This window comes from Cervus elaphus, chromosome 20 (assembly GCF_910594005.1).
Source record: "Cervus elaphus chromosome 20, mCerEla1.1, whole genome shotgun sequence".
Lineage (NCBI taxonomy): Eukaryota > Metazoa > Chordata > Mammalia > Artiodactyla > Cervidae > Cervus > Cervus elaphus.
Window position 1 is genome coordinate 135,635,257 of NC_057834.1, and position 16,901 is coordinate 135,652,157.

General features: G+C 48.4%; 1 protein-coding gene across 2 annotated transcripts in view; it reads right to left on the reverse strand.

Annotated features, from left to right (window-relative positions):
- Positions 1-16,901, reverse strand: part of ASB18 (ankyrin repeat and SOCS box containing 18) — a 71,971-nt gene that overhangs the window by 44,804 nt on the left and 10,266 nt on the right. Inside the window, exons 2-3 of one of the 2 annotated variants that reach the window (XM_043878149.1) lie at positions 4,530-4,652; positions 534-801 (exon numbers count right to left, since the gene is read on the reverse strand). In XM_043878149.1, coding sequence (XP_043734084.1) covers positions 534-801; positions 4,530-4,652 — 391 coding nt within the window. The remainder of the gene's footprint in view (positions 1-533; positions 802-4,529; positions 4,653-16,901) is intronic. The other variant, XM_043878148.1, reaches the window with a different exon arrangement.

Here is a 16,901-nt window from a genome sequence, read left to right on the forward strand (position 1 = left end):
CCTAATTTTTCAGCCTCCAACCCCGCCAGTGGCCTTTTAGCATTCTCCAGCTCGGGCGTCTGCGGGCCGGTGATCACCGGCTCATTACCTCCGTGTGGCGCCGCCCCCCCCGCGCTCGCAATCAAGCACTAATTAAACCGGCGCGGGCCGGGCTGGGGCCCTAGGCCGGGCGTGGGGCGCGGGCGGAGCGGGCCTGGTGGCCGCCGCGGGGCTGCGATGGACGGCGGGGACAGTGGTGCAGGCCGCGGGCTTCGGGCTCTGGGGGCGGGGTATACGGGGCGGGGCAAACGGCGCGGGGCCTGGAGCGCGTCCGGGACTGGGACGGGGTCGGTGGGCGGGGCCCGAGTCTGGGGGCGGGGCCACAGGCCCGTGGGCGGGGCCTACAGGGGCGGAGCCTGGGGCGCTAACCGACGCCGCGCAATGCAGGGAGTCCAGGGGCGGGGTCGAAGGTAGGGGTCAGGGGTCGGCGGTCCCGGGTCGGGGTCGGGGTCGGGGTCGGGGCCGGGGCGGAGGGCGGGGCCCCGGGTCCTTACCCGAGCGAGGCGGCCGTGCGGCAGAGGTGCAGGGGCGCCAGGCCCTCGGCGCTGAGCAGGTCGGGGTCGGCGCGGTGCTGCAGCAGCAGCCGGGCGCAGGCCGTGTGGCCCCCCAGGCAGGCCTCGTGCAGGGCGCCGCGGCCGCCGGGGCTGGCGTCGGGGTCGGCGCCGCGGCCGAGCAGGTGGCGCACGCAGGCTGTGTGGCCCTGGGCCGCGGCGATGCACAGGGGCGTGGTGAGCTCGCGCCTATACTCCAGGGTCCAGAGGCCTGGGGATCGAGTGGGGAGAGGGAAGGTGAAAGGGGGGCGCTCGTGAGGGGCGGTGTCCGTTATGACTGAAGTAGAGGGAAACCATCTGTTAGGAGGAGGGGCCAGGTGGGCATGTGGGGAGCTACGCAAAGATCCTCGGGACTTAGGGACTGAGAAACCGGGAGATCCGACTGGACCACAGACGAGGGATGGAGGGAGGTCTCAGGGGTAGAGGTCTAAGAGCCCTGACAGAGAGGGGCAGGGGGACAGCAAGGGAAGGCAGTGTGGGGAAGGAGAGGGCGACCCAGCACAGAGGGCGACCGGAGAGGGCAGGGATGGAGACCTGGGGGAGAGAAGCGACAGAAGGAGATCGGGGCCGCGGCGGGCAGCGCCGTGTTACTGACAAGCAAGAGGGTTTTGCCAAATATGAGGGTGACTGGGGACTCAGGGAAGATGTGAGGAGTTAAAAAGCTGAACAAGCAGGAGCATTCAAGGTGGAATTCACACTTTCCAGGCTCTGAATTGGGGCAGCTGGAGGGTGGAAAGTGAGCTGTGGATTTTTCTGGAATCCAAGCCCTCTCTTTTTGAGTCCCCGATTTCACCCCCTTTATCATTAAGAGGAGAAGACAACAGACAAAACAAACTGACCCACATCACCAAGGCTGCTCAAGAAAAGGACTCAGAAAGTTTAGTTGTCTTGGAAGTGGCCGGGTTTCAGAAGCACCCTTTGATGTGGTGGTCTGCATTGAGCACAATCCTGGTTTGTTTCTTTGCGCTTTTTAGGGTTTTGTGTGTGCACGCATGTGTGTGTCTGTGTGTGTGTAAGGTTGCTCTTTCTTGAAGGATGAATGGAGCAGGAGCTATACATTTCACTTCTCTGAAAACTTTGGGCTTTCAAAAGGCCCGTGGAAGGTTGTTAGCGGCCACGAGCGCTCCTGGAAATGGGGAGAGCTGTCCCTGGTGAATACACTTCAAGGGACAGGATTTCACATGGCAGGGATGCCTTCTGATAATGATGGAAGAATCGATACCGTGGCTGTAATGAGCTGTGGAGGAGACCCTTTTCACAGGCCACCTCCTTCATGGGACCCATGCTGAGCAGTTTTGAAAGACCACTCATAATTACCTACCTCAATGCAGTGCAGGGTTCTAGCCTGACCCCGGGTCCCCAAGGCCCAGCCTGGAGGTTGTGTACTGCTGGGAGAAGAGGGGCCTGTCGTCCTGGTGGTGGGTGATGGTGGCCGGAGGCCCTGGGGATGTGGTCCTACATTGACCCCTGTCTTCACTGGGTCTGATTTGATGGAGGCATTGATCTGGCCCTTGATGATAACAGTGACCTACATTCGCGTCCGACTCTCTGCGACCCCATGACCCCCTGCCAGGCTCCTCTGTCCATGGAATTCTCCAGGCGAGAATACATTCTTGTAGGGGCCAGCTCCTCCTCCTTGATTCTACTCATTTTCCCTAGATAGGAAGTTTACGTACTGAGGGCCAGGAAGCAGGTGCTCCATTTACTAGGGCATGCTAAGTTCCCAGCTCTACTCTACCCACCATCAGCAGCTCTGTTCACCCAGCCAAGATGCCAAAGTCTTCCCCTGGACTCATAGGAAGAGGCCGTGGATGGCCATTTAGCTCTGCCGTAGCTTAGGGCCAGCCCCCTCCTCCAGGTCCCTGGAGACGGTGATGAGCTTCTATCGGGCCTCCGAGAGAATCCCCTTCTGAGGCAGCTCTCTCAGTCCAGAAACCTGAATCAGCAATCCACTTCTTATAATCCCCTCCCCTGTTCCAGGCTGTGCCACCGGGAGCAAAACAGAAGCAGGCTTCCCTCCACGTGATGTGTGAAAAGTGTGTGTGTGAAAGTGTTAGACTCTCAGTCGTGTCTGATTCTTTGGGACCCCGTGGACTGTAGCCCACCATGCTCCTCTGTCCATGGGATTCTCCAGGCAAGAGTACTGGAGTGGGTTGCCATTTCCTTCTCCAGGGGATCTTCCCCACCCAGGGATAGGACCTGGGTCTTCTACATTGCAGGCAGATTCTTTACCGTCTGAGCTACCCCTTAGCATCATCCTCCATGGGAATGGTTTCCCGGGACCACAAGCTCCAGGGGGCCAGCATTCCATCGTGGGTGTGGCACCCAGGGGCTGGCGACTGTGAACCTGTGTCTTCCCTTCCCAATGGCTCCCTTCACGAGGCGCAGAATTGGCCGTAGGAAGCATGGGGGCCCCTGTTCTCAGCCTGGGCTGGGTCATCTCTGGTGCTGGACCAGTGTGGAGCAGTCAGGTGGCTGAGCTGAAAGAGCGTGGAGGCCAGCAGCGTCCATCCTGTCTTCCCAGCCCGTGCTGAGGCCACGGGCCAGCACCAACGCTCCGGGCTGCGCTTTGCTCGGTAATAACTCAACATCCCTTCCCTGCCAGGGTGCTCTGATTTCCTGTCATACAGATGTGCCACAGAAAAACAGCACACTTAGGGGTGGAAAGATTAAGGCGGTAAAGAGGAAGGAAACTTTGATTCAGACCACGAGCTGACATTAATATCTATTTGAAATTACATCATTCCAGCATGTTGCCAGTGTGTCCAGGGCCATGAGGCATGTGATTAAAAAATACATTAATCAGGCATTCAGGCAGTTGGCATTCTTGATTGGATCATCCCACAGCCCTTTGGAGGAAGATGCATGCCCCGTCTGGGACAGGATCTGGGACAGGTGAGGGAGAGGAGACCTGGAAAGGCGCTGGGGTGCCTTTGGCTGGGAGGGGTTATGCCCAGACTAGACCTGTGCCCGCTTCCCCACAGCCCCTGCCGCCTCGCTGGCTGCTCTGAGCTGCTTAGCCCTTTGGCAGGGTCTGGGTTTATTCCCTTCTCCCCGTGTGAGGTGCAGGCAGACTGTGTCAGTGCTCTGGAAACCACCCTTCCTCATTCTTGGTCTGCCAGAGCTCACGAGTCAAGAGCACGGGGCCCTGGCCCTTGGCCCGCTGATCACAGAGCCTTGCATCCTCACGGGTTCCAACATGTGGACCCTCTTGGTAAACGGGTGGCATCGGGAGGCAGGGGTGGAAGGGTGGCCAGGGCAGAGCTCCAGCTGAGGAAGCCACACTGCAGCCTGGTGGTCAGCTAGTCCGTCCACCCCAGATGGGGGCAAGCGGGCTTCTCTCTACCTGGGGGCATTGTTTGCCCGCCTGGTGCATAGCGACAGCGTCCAGGCGGCAAGAATGCAGGCATATAGGACTTGAGGCCCTCTGGTTTCTCCCCCTCCTCCCCCTTCCCGGGCTGCCCTGGGATCCAGGAGGAGCGTCTCCTGAGGGCTCGCCCTGCCCATGGCTGGCTCTATGCCCGCTTCTGCCCTGGAGTTCACAGATTCACAGAGGAAATGCTCAGCCCTGCCCGCCGGGGGCCCGCTCCAGGCGCACTCGAAGGAGGGTGTGCTTTATCTCCCAACCCCCTGGCTGCCAGATCCAGGCTCTGGCAGATCAACACCCAAACCAGATCTCTTTTTAAAGACAAGAGGCCACTTCCAGCATCGCACGGGCACTCCTCACCCACTGTTTGGCTTTTCCAATCTGATTGCTCATATTTGATCACCTAGAAACTGTCTGAAAAATCGTACACGCAGAGTTTGGCTTCTCGATGTCTTTGTTTCAAGCATGTTAAATGCAGCACCCTGGTGAGCAGTCTACATGCTGCAGCTATATGTTCAGACATGTGTTAGCAGCTCCTTAAAAATAACAGGACTTTAAAAGAGCAAAGGTACCTGACAGTCCAAACGTGGCCGGGGATTTCACCTGCCACACCATCTCATCTTTCTTGATCTCAAACACCACGTTGGCATCCTGGAAGAACTTGTCCATCAGGGGCTTCAGATGCTCCAGGTCTCCTGTGACCAAGGCAGCATGGTACTCGAGGACCGGCGACTCAGCTCTTGCTTGAGGCTCTTTTTCCATCTTCTGAAAGATCTGAAGCCTCCCTCGAACTGGCTCTGGCTGTCCGTCCATTGCAATGCTGATGATCTCAGAAAAGCTCTCCAGGAAGGGGAAAGATGGTCTTTTGGAGTGTGAGCTATTTCTATTGTCATTACTCAATTGTCATCCAGCCGGGGCTGGGTGGTGGTGTATTTATAACTCCTGTGGGCTCTGATGTGATAACCGTCACTCGGTATGACCAGCATCATGTGACCACCAAGACGCCAAAGAGCTCAGCCACCCCCTTGCGATTGTATACATGTTAACTCTTAGAGCCAGGCCCATCTGTGTGTCTCCCAAACAGCTCGCCACAACACGCGGGCAGACAGCCTGAAATAGGCGGGCAGCTTTTTCCTGCTGTGTAGGATGTCTTCTTTTATTTCATCCTCTTCCTTAGCTGCTGTGGCCAGTGGTGAGCGGATGTGTGTTCTGAGGGCGGTGTCGGCCCTGAGGCTGTGTCAGGGAGACCCAGCCGGACACTGCGAATGACCAGGTCTGCACAGGTGTCCCGGGCAGAGGCCCCATGGTAGGACAGACTGGGGATTCCCAAAGGCACCATCATCTGGGGCCTGCAGGTTTCTTCCAGCTGTTGAGAACTGATCCCAAGATGTGCCTCTCTTGCTGAAGATGAGAGATGCCACGTTTTTTTTTAATGAATGGTAACAGCTCTTTCTTAGTAACTCACTAGTTACTGGCTACTAGTTCAGGGCTTATTTTATTGTCTAAACATTAATAAGGTTTAAAAATGGAGTTACCATATGACCCAGCAATTCCACTCCTGAGCATTTGTTCAGGAAAGATGAAAACTCTTAATTCAAAAAGATACATACACTGCAGTGTTCATAGCAGTGCTATTTACATACAATAGCCAAGACATGGAAGCAACCTAAATGTTCATTAACAGATGAATGGATAAAGAAGATGATGTGGGTACACACATGCACACACACACATACACACACATATATAATAAGAATATTAGCCATAAAAAAGAATGAATGCCATTTGCTACAGCATGGTTGGAACTAGAGATTATCATACATCACCCCATAAGTGAAGTGGGTCAGACAGAGAAAGCCAAATATATCACTTATATGTGGAATCCAAAAAAATGATACAAATTAACTTATTTATAAAAAAAGAAGTTAGACTCACAGACATAGAAAACAAGCTTATGGTTACCAAAGGTGAAAGTAGGGACAGGGATAAATTAGGAATAAACCAGGAATTTGGGATTAGTGGCTCAGAGATAAAGAATACACCTGCAATGCAGGAGTCACAGAAGACATGGGTTTGATCCCTGGGTCGGGAAGATCCCCTGGAGCAGGGCATGGCAAGCCACTCCAGTATTCTTGCCTGGTGAATTCCAAGGACAGAGGGGACTGGTGGGCTACAGTCCATGGGGTCGCAAAGAGTCGGACACAACTGAAGTGACTTGGCATGTATGCATGTAGGAATTTGGGATTAACAGATTCGCATTACTACATATAATACAGATAAACAAGGCTGTAAGCATGGGAAATTATATTCAATATCTTGTATTACCTATAATGGAAAAGAATCTGAAAAGGAATATATACGTATATAGATATGTATACACACACACACACACACATACATATAATATATGAAACAGAATCACTTTGCTGTAACCCTGAATCATTGTAAATGAACTATACTTCAATAAAAAATTTAAACAAAGACTAATGAGGTTATTTTTTCTTGAAGCATAGATAAAACCCAGTTCTCACATATTTTTCCAGTTCTTAGTTTTCCCCTGCCAGGAAGTTGGGAAGGGCCAGTGCAGTGGGGCTCCCGGGAGCTGTGAGCTGTAACAAAGCATGTGCCCAGAGGATGCAGGGAGGAAGGTGGCAGGAGGGGGCGGCCTGGTCCTCGGAGGGGAAGCTGTGGAGCCGGTGCCCAGGAGAGTTAGGCACAAAGACTCGGGGGGAGGGAGCGGAGATATCAGTGGCCGCCATCCTCTGGGTACCAGCGGTAGCCTAGGGACTCATCACTGCATGGTGTTGCAGACAAACACCCAGCAGAGAGACAGCAGGAAAAAAGCTCCGACATCAAGGGACAGGGCTCATGAGGCAGCCTCTCCTTAGTCGCATCTGGACTTCCTAGGCACCCTCTTTTCCCACGTGCCTCTCTCTCAGTCTCCTTCACTCCCCAGAGCAGCCCACTGACCTTCCCTACTCTCTTTAAGCCCTTCTGAAGCCTGAGCAGGATCTCTGTTTTGGGCCTTTATTTTGGTCCTATATTCCCTGGGGTGCCCCTTTCATCAAGATTTTCCATGAAAAGGGGGACCCAGCAGAGGACCCTGGGTCTTTCTTAGTGGAACTTGCCGTAAAGGGTGGACGGGAAATTGGAGGCTCTTACGGTGGCTCAGATAGGCTGTATCAGATAGGCTCAGAGTCTGCCTGTAATGTGGACCGGGGTTTGATCCCTGGGTCGGGAAGATCCCCTGGAGAAGGGCATGGCAACCTGCTCCAGTATTCTTGCATGGAGAATCCCATGGACAGAGGAGCCTAGCGGGCTACAGTCCCTGGGGTCACAAAGAGTCGGACGCGACTCAGCAACTAACACTGGCTTTCGTGATTTAATAAGGGGACTTCCCTTATGACTCTGCGGTAAAGAATCCACCTACAATGCAGGAGACACAGGTTTGATCCCTGGGTAGGGAAGATCCACTGGAGAAAGAAATGGCAGCCTACTACAATATTCTTGCCTGGGCCAGGCAAGAATATTTTAGTATGACATGGACAGAGGGGTCTGGCAGGCTGCAGTCCCTGGGGTCAAAAACAGTTGGACTTGACTTAGCAACTAAACAGCAGCATGACTTAGTAAAGATGTGTTTTACCCTCATCATAGACCTGATTTCCAGGCATAAATGTATTCCACAGGCTGACCCAAGGCCTGGAGCTTCTTCTGACGGTAAAGCCCACATCTCCTCTACAGAAGGGGACAGGAGAGGTGTGGCCGTCTGTCTGCTCATCTGTGTTGCCTTTGTGCAGGCAATAGGTCGAGCTGACTGTGTCTTGAAGGCTGAAGAGCTCACATGGATGGCAGATAGCGTAGGGGATGGGGGTGACTGCGAACACTGCTGGGTGCTGTGGAAAATGCAACGCTAGAGTATACAGATCATGTTTGCAAGGAACACACAGGTTTCATTGGACACAAGAGACAGCAGCGTACAGAGAATGATGCATCACTGTGAAGACCGTTTCCCTTCTAGAATGTCCACTAAACAAAACCTTTGACTCTTCCCTTTTCATTTCCCAATTATGTCATTGCCTTATTCATTTCAATAGCAATATTAATTCTTTGGATATCTCATTTCTTTAAACATAGCCATTTTGCCCTGTTATATTCTCAGGCTGATAGTTTGTAAATAGATACATTTCTGAAAGACTTTTCATGTACAACTATAATCCAGGATCCAGCTGGAGACTGTGCTTTAAACTGGAGCATTCTTTTGTACCTGATGCATGTTGTCATGGGTTATTTTTAAAAGGGGTGGAAGCCTGGAGGTGAGTCCAGTGATAAGAGCCATTCTACCCTGTGTTCTATGCTAAATTTAGCTTTCCAAGTGTTATATTTGTCAACAGTGCCCTAAATACCCAAGCTTGATTTCAGTGGGTAGGGAATAGTAGTCCAGAAACAGACTTGGTTCTTTGTGAGAGCTTTTAAAAATAGCTCATGGTAGATGGAATTGGTTTCATAAGTAGGACACGGAGATTATCAGGAGCATAGCAGGGTTGTTGTCTAAAGAAAAAGAGCTGTATGTGTGACTATGACATCAAAAAAGTCAAAGTAAACAAACAAACAAAAAGCCCCCACAATGGCCCAAAGTCCACCCATTCATTCACCTATTCATTCAATAATCATTTGTGTAATATTATGTTCTAGGATGTGTTGCTGGGTTTGGGGGATTCAGAGGCAAAAAGGTATTTACCCTCAAGAAACACAGAGTCCTGGCCACAGCAATTAGGCAAGAAAAAGAAAGAAAATGCATTTAAATTGAAAGAAAGAAGTAAAACTGGTACTATTTGCAGATGACATAAGACTATATATAGGAAACTCCAAAGATTTTACCAAAATAGTACTTGAACCAGAAATGAATTCAGTAAAGTTGCAGGATGCAAAATTAATATACAGAAATATGTTGCATCTCTATTCACTAATAATGAACTATCAGAAGGAGAAATGAAGAAAACAATCCTATTTACAATTGTGTCAAAAAGAATGAAATACCTAGGGATAAGCTTACCTAAGGAGGTAAAAGATCTGTACTCAGAAAATGGAAAGGCATTGAGGAAAGAAACTGAAGGTGACACAAAGATTTTTGGTGCTCGTGAATTGGAAGAATCAATATTGTTAATGTTCATACTATGCAAAGCAATATACAGACTCAATGCAATTCCTATCAAAATATCAATGGCATTTTCCACAGAACTAGAAAAAATTATCTTAAAATTTGTATAGAACCACAAAAGACCTCAAAGAATGAAAGCAATCCTTTTATTTTTCTAAATTTTATTTTCTTGGCCACACCAAGAGGCTCGCAGGGTCTAAGTTCCCCAACCTGGGATTGAACCCTGGCCCCAGTGGAAGCACCAAATCCTAACCACTGGACATGTGGGAATTCCCGGTCAAAGCAATCTCAAGGAGGAAGAATAAAGCTGGAGGTATCATACTCTCAGACTTTAATTACTACAGCTTTAGCTACAAAGCTACGTAATTAAAACAGTATGGTACTGGCACAATAACAGACACATAGATCAGTGGAAAGAATAGAGAGCCCAGAAATAAACCCATGCACGTATGGTCAGTGAATCTACAACAAGGGATGCAAGGGTATGTGATGTGAAAACATCTCTTCAATAAATGGCTTTGGGAAAACTGAACAACTACATGGAGAAAAATGAAACTGGGCCACTCTCTTAAACCATATACAAAAATAAACTCAAAATGAATTAAACTCTTAAATATAAGATCTTAAGCCATAAAATTTCTAGAAGAAAATATAGGCAGTAACTTCTTTGACATCAGTCTAACCAATATTTCTTTGGATATGTCTCCTATGGCAAGGGCAACAAAAGCAAAAACAAATGGGACCTATTCAAACTAGAAAACTTTTGCACATCAAAACCATCAATGAAACAGACAGGCAACCTGCTGAATGAAAGAATATATTTGCAAATGAGATGTCTGGTAAGATATCCAAAATATATAAAGAACTCATACAGCTCAATACCAAAAAATGAAATAATTCTATTAAATTATAGGCAGAGGACTGTCTGTATCTCATTTTCATCACTCTCACCTTCTCAGCTTCCTTTAAAGGCAACATATAGCCTTCAAGATGCAACCCATGACTAATCTTCTCTACCTGCTTCAGTTGATATGAAAAACAGTTTCTTTCAAGAGTGAATTTACATGCAAAGTTGCTCAGCAATTGTCAAAATCTTTGAGGAACTGAATAAAACAGAAGAAGGACCAGGAGATGAGAATTTTAGTTTTCAAATGGGAAGAGAACTTGATTCCTCAAAGCCTGAACTGACATCAGTCTTGGGCAAGGTCCCTAAATGGATCATGAAAAGGTTGGATTGGAAGTATTTAGAAAAGAAGTGGGGGCACTTGGAGCTCTGGGGTCACTAGGAAGAAGTCAGGGTGGACTAAGATAATTTTATTTTGTGACATGTTTATCTCATTAAAATACAGTGAGATGTAGGCATAGATATGGTAGGCATAGATAAGATTGAAAATCTTTCAGAGAAGATGGAGAAAATACGAGTCATTCTTTAGGAAAATCTTGCTAAAAATCTCAAACTGGAGAAATAACATACATGGTACATGTAAAGCATTGCTGAATTCCAGAATCACGGGAGCTTTAGAAACACTGATGCCTGAGAGATTCTGATGTAATTGGTTGGAGGGTACAGCCTGAGAATCAGCCAGGTGAGAGACTTTCCAGATGCCTCTAACATGCAGCCCTTGCTCGAAAGGGAAGCCCAGAATCTGAACAGACTAAATCTCTCTAAGAGCTGGCCAGGTAGTTCACCGGATGTGAATATAGTGTTGTAGAGAATATGTTAGGGACTTACAAGTATAATGTTTTGTCCGTGGGAGACACAAAAACTGTTCCCCCACCAAGGCTTGTAGCATTGGTAGCTAACAAGAGGGAATTTTTGCTTCTCAATCAAATGAGATGAAAAAAAAAATCCACCTTGCAATGATAAGGAGATAAACAAAAGCTAGTGTTCAAATGGTAATTATTATTTTCATGTGATATCAGGGTCTTTGCATCCTGCCATTGAATTGATGAATGATTGATTTTCTTTTCATCAGAAGCATCAGAGGATGAGTTCTGATGATATTCTGTGGAAAACCCAGCTGAGCCTGATATGTGAAGCTAGTGGGTTTGTTACAGGGTCAGCCTGCTTATTTGGGGCTTCGACATTCCATGTGTTTGGGCCACGAGGCATGGTTTCCATGTGCTCTTGGAAAAGGGCTACTGTGTGGATTCTTTCCTAGGCTGTTAGGCCAAGGTCTAGCTTCCTTCTGGGGTCTAGTGTCCGAGTAAATGGACAGTGGGGCAAGATGTCATCCCCTTTGGGGACATCATGAAAGTCTGAGCACTTTCTCAAGTATGCCAATGTATCATCCCGTTATCCTGGTCAGTTTTCTGCTTCCTACATGAATCGTTTCTGTAAATACCCAGGGACTAAGTCTCACATTCGTACCACCTGGCTTGGGCCTCCCAGTGGCTCCGTGGTAAAGAATTTGCTGCCAGTGAGGGAGAAGCAGGTTCGATCCCTGGGTCAGGAAGACCCCCTGGAGGAGGACATGGCCCGCACCCCAGCATTCTTGCCTGGAGAGTCCCGTGGACCGAGGAGCCTGGTGGGCTACAATCTATGAGGTCAAACTGAGGCAGACACAACCAAGCGACTAAGCATAACACCCTGCCGGGCACGGAAGCCCCGTCTTACTATGGGTTTCCTTTCACACGGTTTTTGATCCTCACTCTCCTTTTTTTAATTTCTAAAGGCCACTCTTCCTTCATTCCCCCTCCCTAAAGCTTTTTAAAATGACAGCAATTTCCCCCTTAGGGCTACCAAGGGTTACCGTGGAGAATAAATTAGGAATTTGGGATTGACATACACACTACTATATATAAAATAGATAAACAAGAACCTACTGTACAGCACAGGGAAGTCTATATACTCAAAATTTTGTAATAACTTAAAAGGGAAAAGAATCTGAAAAATAATATATATATGGATGTATAACTGAATCTCTTTGCTGTGAAAGTAGCACCATGTTGCAAATCAACTATACATCAAAAAATATGTAAGTGGAAGAAGCAAGTCACAAAAAAATTAAAAACATTTCTTAAAAATAATAAGCTGGGCAGGTATGGAAGGCTCTGGTTTCTTTCAGGACCATTTTTTAAAAAGCATTTATTGAATTTGTTACAATATTACTTCTGTTTTATATTTTGTTTTTTGGTAGGAGGTATGTGGGATCTTGGCTCTCAGCCTGGGGATCGAACACTCACTCCCTGCATCTTAGGGTGAAGCCTTAGCCACTGGACGGCCAGAGAAGTCCTGTAAGACTATGCTTTTAGGAGCCCAGGACACATCCACACTCACTGAAGCCAGTCACACAGACATAGCATCCGAAACATGGACGTATCCTAACCTTCTCTCCAAATAACAATGTTAGCACAGCACACCTCATTTAACAAAACATTAAAGCATCGCACTTCCTCAGACCAAGTGTATCTATTAATAATGACTTAAATTGTCTGTACTGATTTCACATTATTAAGAAATCTCATTCCCATCATGTGGAAGAATACAATAGGGGCGGGGGGTGGGTGTCGTTAACTTATTTCCAAAGAGTACGACCCAGCTCGGGGCAGATCCTGCCAAGCCACACGGTCACTTCTCATCAGAAATGCCATCTCATCCAAAGGTCAAGAGCTGCTCTCATCCAGAGTCCAGGAGGGCTCTTCTGGATGCTCAGAAGTGAAGGTGCCCTTGAGCGCCGCCCCTCACGGTGGCCGAGGGGGAGATGGAGTAGCCTGGTCCTCGGTGGGCACAACCACGAGTAAACAGCCCTGGAAGGACATTTACAGACTCTGGGGAACCGTGCAGGAGAGCAGCTCATTGAAGCTCTCCCTGATAAAGGTGATGGCGTTTCTTTACAACTGTCATGGGGATTTAATTACATGATAAAATTGCAGCTCCTGCCTCTTGAGACAAATTGCCTGTTCAGACTGATTGTTTTTTATGAATCTCACACAGGGAGCAAAATGCTTCTCTCCTGAAGTTGGCTTGGTCTGATGGTTATATCTCATCATCCTTTACATCCCTCCTAGAAATGAGGAGCTTACTGATCCTGCAATTGGGGGGGGGGTACGCCTGGTGGTCTCTTGGTTGTTTTGCAGCTCTGCACAGAGCAAAGCCAGCCCAGTGATGTCTGATCGATTGAAAGTTCATTGACCTTATTTTTCTGTTTGCAAAAAAAAAAAAAAAAAAAAGAGAGAGAACTTTGAATTTCCAACAGAAAAATAAAAGGCATGATAAGAAATAGAAATGACTGCAAAACATATACACAACATCCAATTTTACCAATGTGAAATGCGAGTTAGAAAAAGAGATCTTTTTCATCTATCCAATTGTGAAAGGATTTTTAATTTTAAAAAGTTTTTGGTTGTGCTGGGTCTTTGTTGGGGCACATGGGCGTTCTCTAGTTGTGGCCCAAAGGGGCTTCTCTAGTTGTGGAGCCAGGCTTCTCTTGTTTTGGAGAACACGATGCAGAGCATGCTGGCTCAGTAGTTGTGGTGAGTGGGCTTAGTTGTCCTGCGGTGTGTGAGATCTTAGTTCTCCAACTAGGGACCAAACCTGAGTCCCCTGCATTGGAAGGTGGATTCTTAACCAAAAGCCCACCAGGAAAGTCCCCTGAAAGATTTTTTTAAAAATCAAGTTTTAGAAGAGTTTAGTGAAACATATTTCAGAGTTTGCAGGTAGAAGGGTAAATTTCTATACCATTTGGAAATATTCTATATTGAGTGTACATGGATGGGGGCATTTTTCAGGTACCAGAGGCCTACAGAGCTTCAGAGTAGAAATCCTTGCCTCTAAGGAGGACTACACTTAGTAAGAGAGAGTGAGACTAGATGGCTATTAGCTGGCAAGTGGAGTGAGATCCCTGATGGATAGGGGTCCAGGTGTGAAGATGAGTATGGATCACGGAAGTTATGAGAATGACAGGAAGTAGGGGTGGGACAGGCTTTTTCCGAAGGTGGCATCTGAGTAAAGTACAGAGGGAATTGAAGGAAAAGATGGCTCATGGTCCCCAAGGGTGTCCGTTTTCCTCTTTTGGCCTGCGCTGGGGGACCTGTGTCCTGTTATCCCGGGCTGAACAGGAGGCAAGCATCCTTGACCTCAAGGCTGTGTTGGTGGGGCCCAGGGTGCAGTCTGGAGGGTGGGCGCTTAGGAGACCAGGCAGGCAGAGTGGAGACCTGGGGAGAAAGTGAGCCACCGCCAGTAGGTCTGGGGATTAGAGTCGAGGGCCTAGACCTTGGTTGACACAGAGGTGTGCTGCCCAGACGCTGCTATTAGGGAGGACTTGTTGCTCCGCTGTGAGCTCCTTCTGGGGAGAGAGCCACCTCCTTCCCGACGGGACAGCCCCCAGTGGGGCAGACCTAGAGACCGAGGGAGCCGGTAGACGGGTCCTGCCATGGTGACTTCATGTGGGGAAAGCATGACCTGGGTCAGCTCTAACGCTCCCCTGGGGCCTGGCTGAGATGTGGGGGGGGCCTGGGTTGCAGGTCAACCTCCCCTCTGCCCATCCAGCCCTCTCCCCTCCCCCTCACAGGTGTGGATGCCCAGCAAACACCCTGCAAGCCACATCACCTGGCTGTGAACTGGGTCACCTGGAAGGACGGGTGGGCGTGTCGCCAGAGTGGGTGAACACAGGGCAGCAGAGACGGCCTGTCCCAAGGCCAGGAGGGGCAAGAGGGCTTGGGGGGGGATGTCATTGAGGCCTGGGGCAGACCAGGGTTTCTCAACCACCTCAGGTGAAGGACTAGGGATTTAAAAAATTTTTTTTTTATTATTTTTAAATTTTTTGCCATGTGGCATACAGGCTCTTCCCTGACCAGGGGACCAGGGACAGTCAAACTCCCACTCTGGACATTGGGAGCTTGGAATCTTAACCACTGGACCACCAGGGCAGTCCAAGGATTTTTTTTTTTTTTTGGTCCCAATTTGTCATAGAGTGATTCTTTTTCAGGATACAATTAAAATTAATTACAAGAAAAAACAAAATGGAGAAAGGCAGAATTCCACGTCCAGTAATCACACATGTGGGTATTATGTTAACTGTCAAGTTGATGTCAATGTTTCTAAAGGTTTGCTGTCAATTGTCACAGCGAACACTTTATGGAACACGCCCTACCCTCGGTGGGCTGTGAGTAGCACCCGTATTGACCAGTCACTGGAGTACAGGGTGGGTGAAGAGATGCCAGGAGAGGTGGTGGAGTGGATTCGTTCACAGCACATATTTTAAGCCCTCAGACACGGGCTGTAAAATTGGAACTGTTCATTGTTGGACAGGGGTTGCTGGGTCTTTTTTGTAAAGTGTCAGATAATAAATATTTCAGGTTTTGTGCATCTTATGGCCTTTGTGGCAACTACTCAGCTCTGCCATTGTAGCTTGAGAACCGCCATGGACAGTATGTAAATGAATGGGTAGGGCTGTGTTCTGATAAAACTCTATAAAAACAGGCAACAGTTTGCAAGCCTTTGCTATACGCAGTAAGGAACGCCTGCAGGCTTACAGGCAGGAAAGTCACATGAACCTCAAATAGGAAAGTGATTGCATCTTTCTCTGCATACCTTTTCCACCCCTCACTGCAGTGAAATGTGCTCTTAACTCTCATGGCAAATTTGACTTAACAACAGTGGAGCATCCGGGTACCAGGCACACATCTGTCTCTTTCTTTTGTGTCTATCCTGCTTTGGGTTTGGTAAACTTCTTTATTTAAAAAATTTTAAAATAAAAAAATTTTAAAAATTGCTTATTTCTTTATTTACTTTTGGCTGTGCTGGGTCTTCACTGCTGTACGGGCTTCTCTCTAGTTGTGGTGACTGGGGGCTCTTTGTTGCCGTGTGAGGGCTTCTCCTAAGTCACTGCAGATGGTGACTTTAGCCATGAAATTCAAAGATGCTTGCTCTTAGGAAGAAAAGTTATGACCAATCTAGACAGCATATTAAAAAACAGAGACATTACTTTGCCAACAAAGGTCCGTCTAGTCAAAGCTATGGTTTTCCCAGTGGTCGTGTATGGATGTGAGAGTTGGACTGTAAAGAAAGCTGAGCACTGAAGAATTGATGCTTTTGAACTGTGGTGTTGGAGAAGACTCTTGAGCGTCCCTTGGATTGCAAGGAGATCCAACCAGTCCATCCTAAAGGAAATCAGTTCTGAATATTCATTGGAAGGACTGATGCCGAAGCTGAAGTACTTTGGCCACCTGATGCAAAGAACTGACTCATTGGAAAAGACCCTGATGCTGGGAAAGATTGAAGGTGGGAGGAGAAGGGGATGACAGAGGATGAGATGATTGGATAGTATCACTGACTTAATGGACATGAGTTTGAGTAAACTCCGGGAGTTGGTGATGGACAGGGAGGCCTGGCGTACTGCAGCCCACAGGGTCACAAAGAGTCGGACACGACTGAGTGACTGAACTGAACTGAGTTGAGGGCTTCTCATTGCGGTGGCTCCTCCTGTTGCAGAGCACAGGCTCTAGGGCACGAAGGCTTCAGTAGTTACAACACATGGATTCAGTAGTTGTGGCCCCCCGGCTCTAGAGCACAGGCTCAGTAGTTGTGGTTGCAAGGACTTAGTTGCTCCACAGCGTGTGGGATCTCCCCGGGTCAGAGGTGGAACTTGTGTCTCTTGCTTTGGCAGGCAGCGGTCTTTACCACTGAGCCACCAGGGGGGCCCTTGCTAACCTTCTTGAATCTGTAAATTTATATCTTTCATCCCACTTGGGAAACATTTGGCAATTGTTCCTTTAAACCCTTTTTCTGCTCCATTCTCCTTCTCGTCTCTTTCTTGGATTCTGTCTGAATGTGTCAGATCTG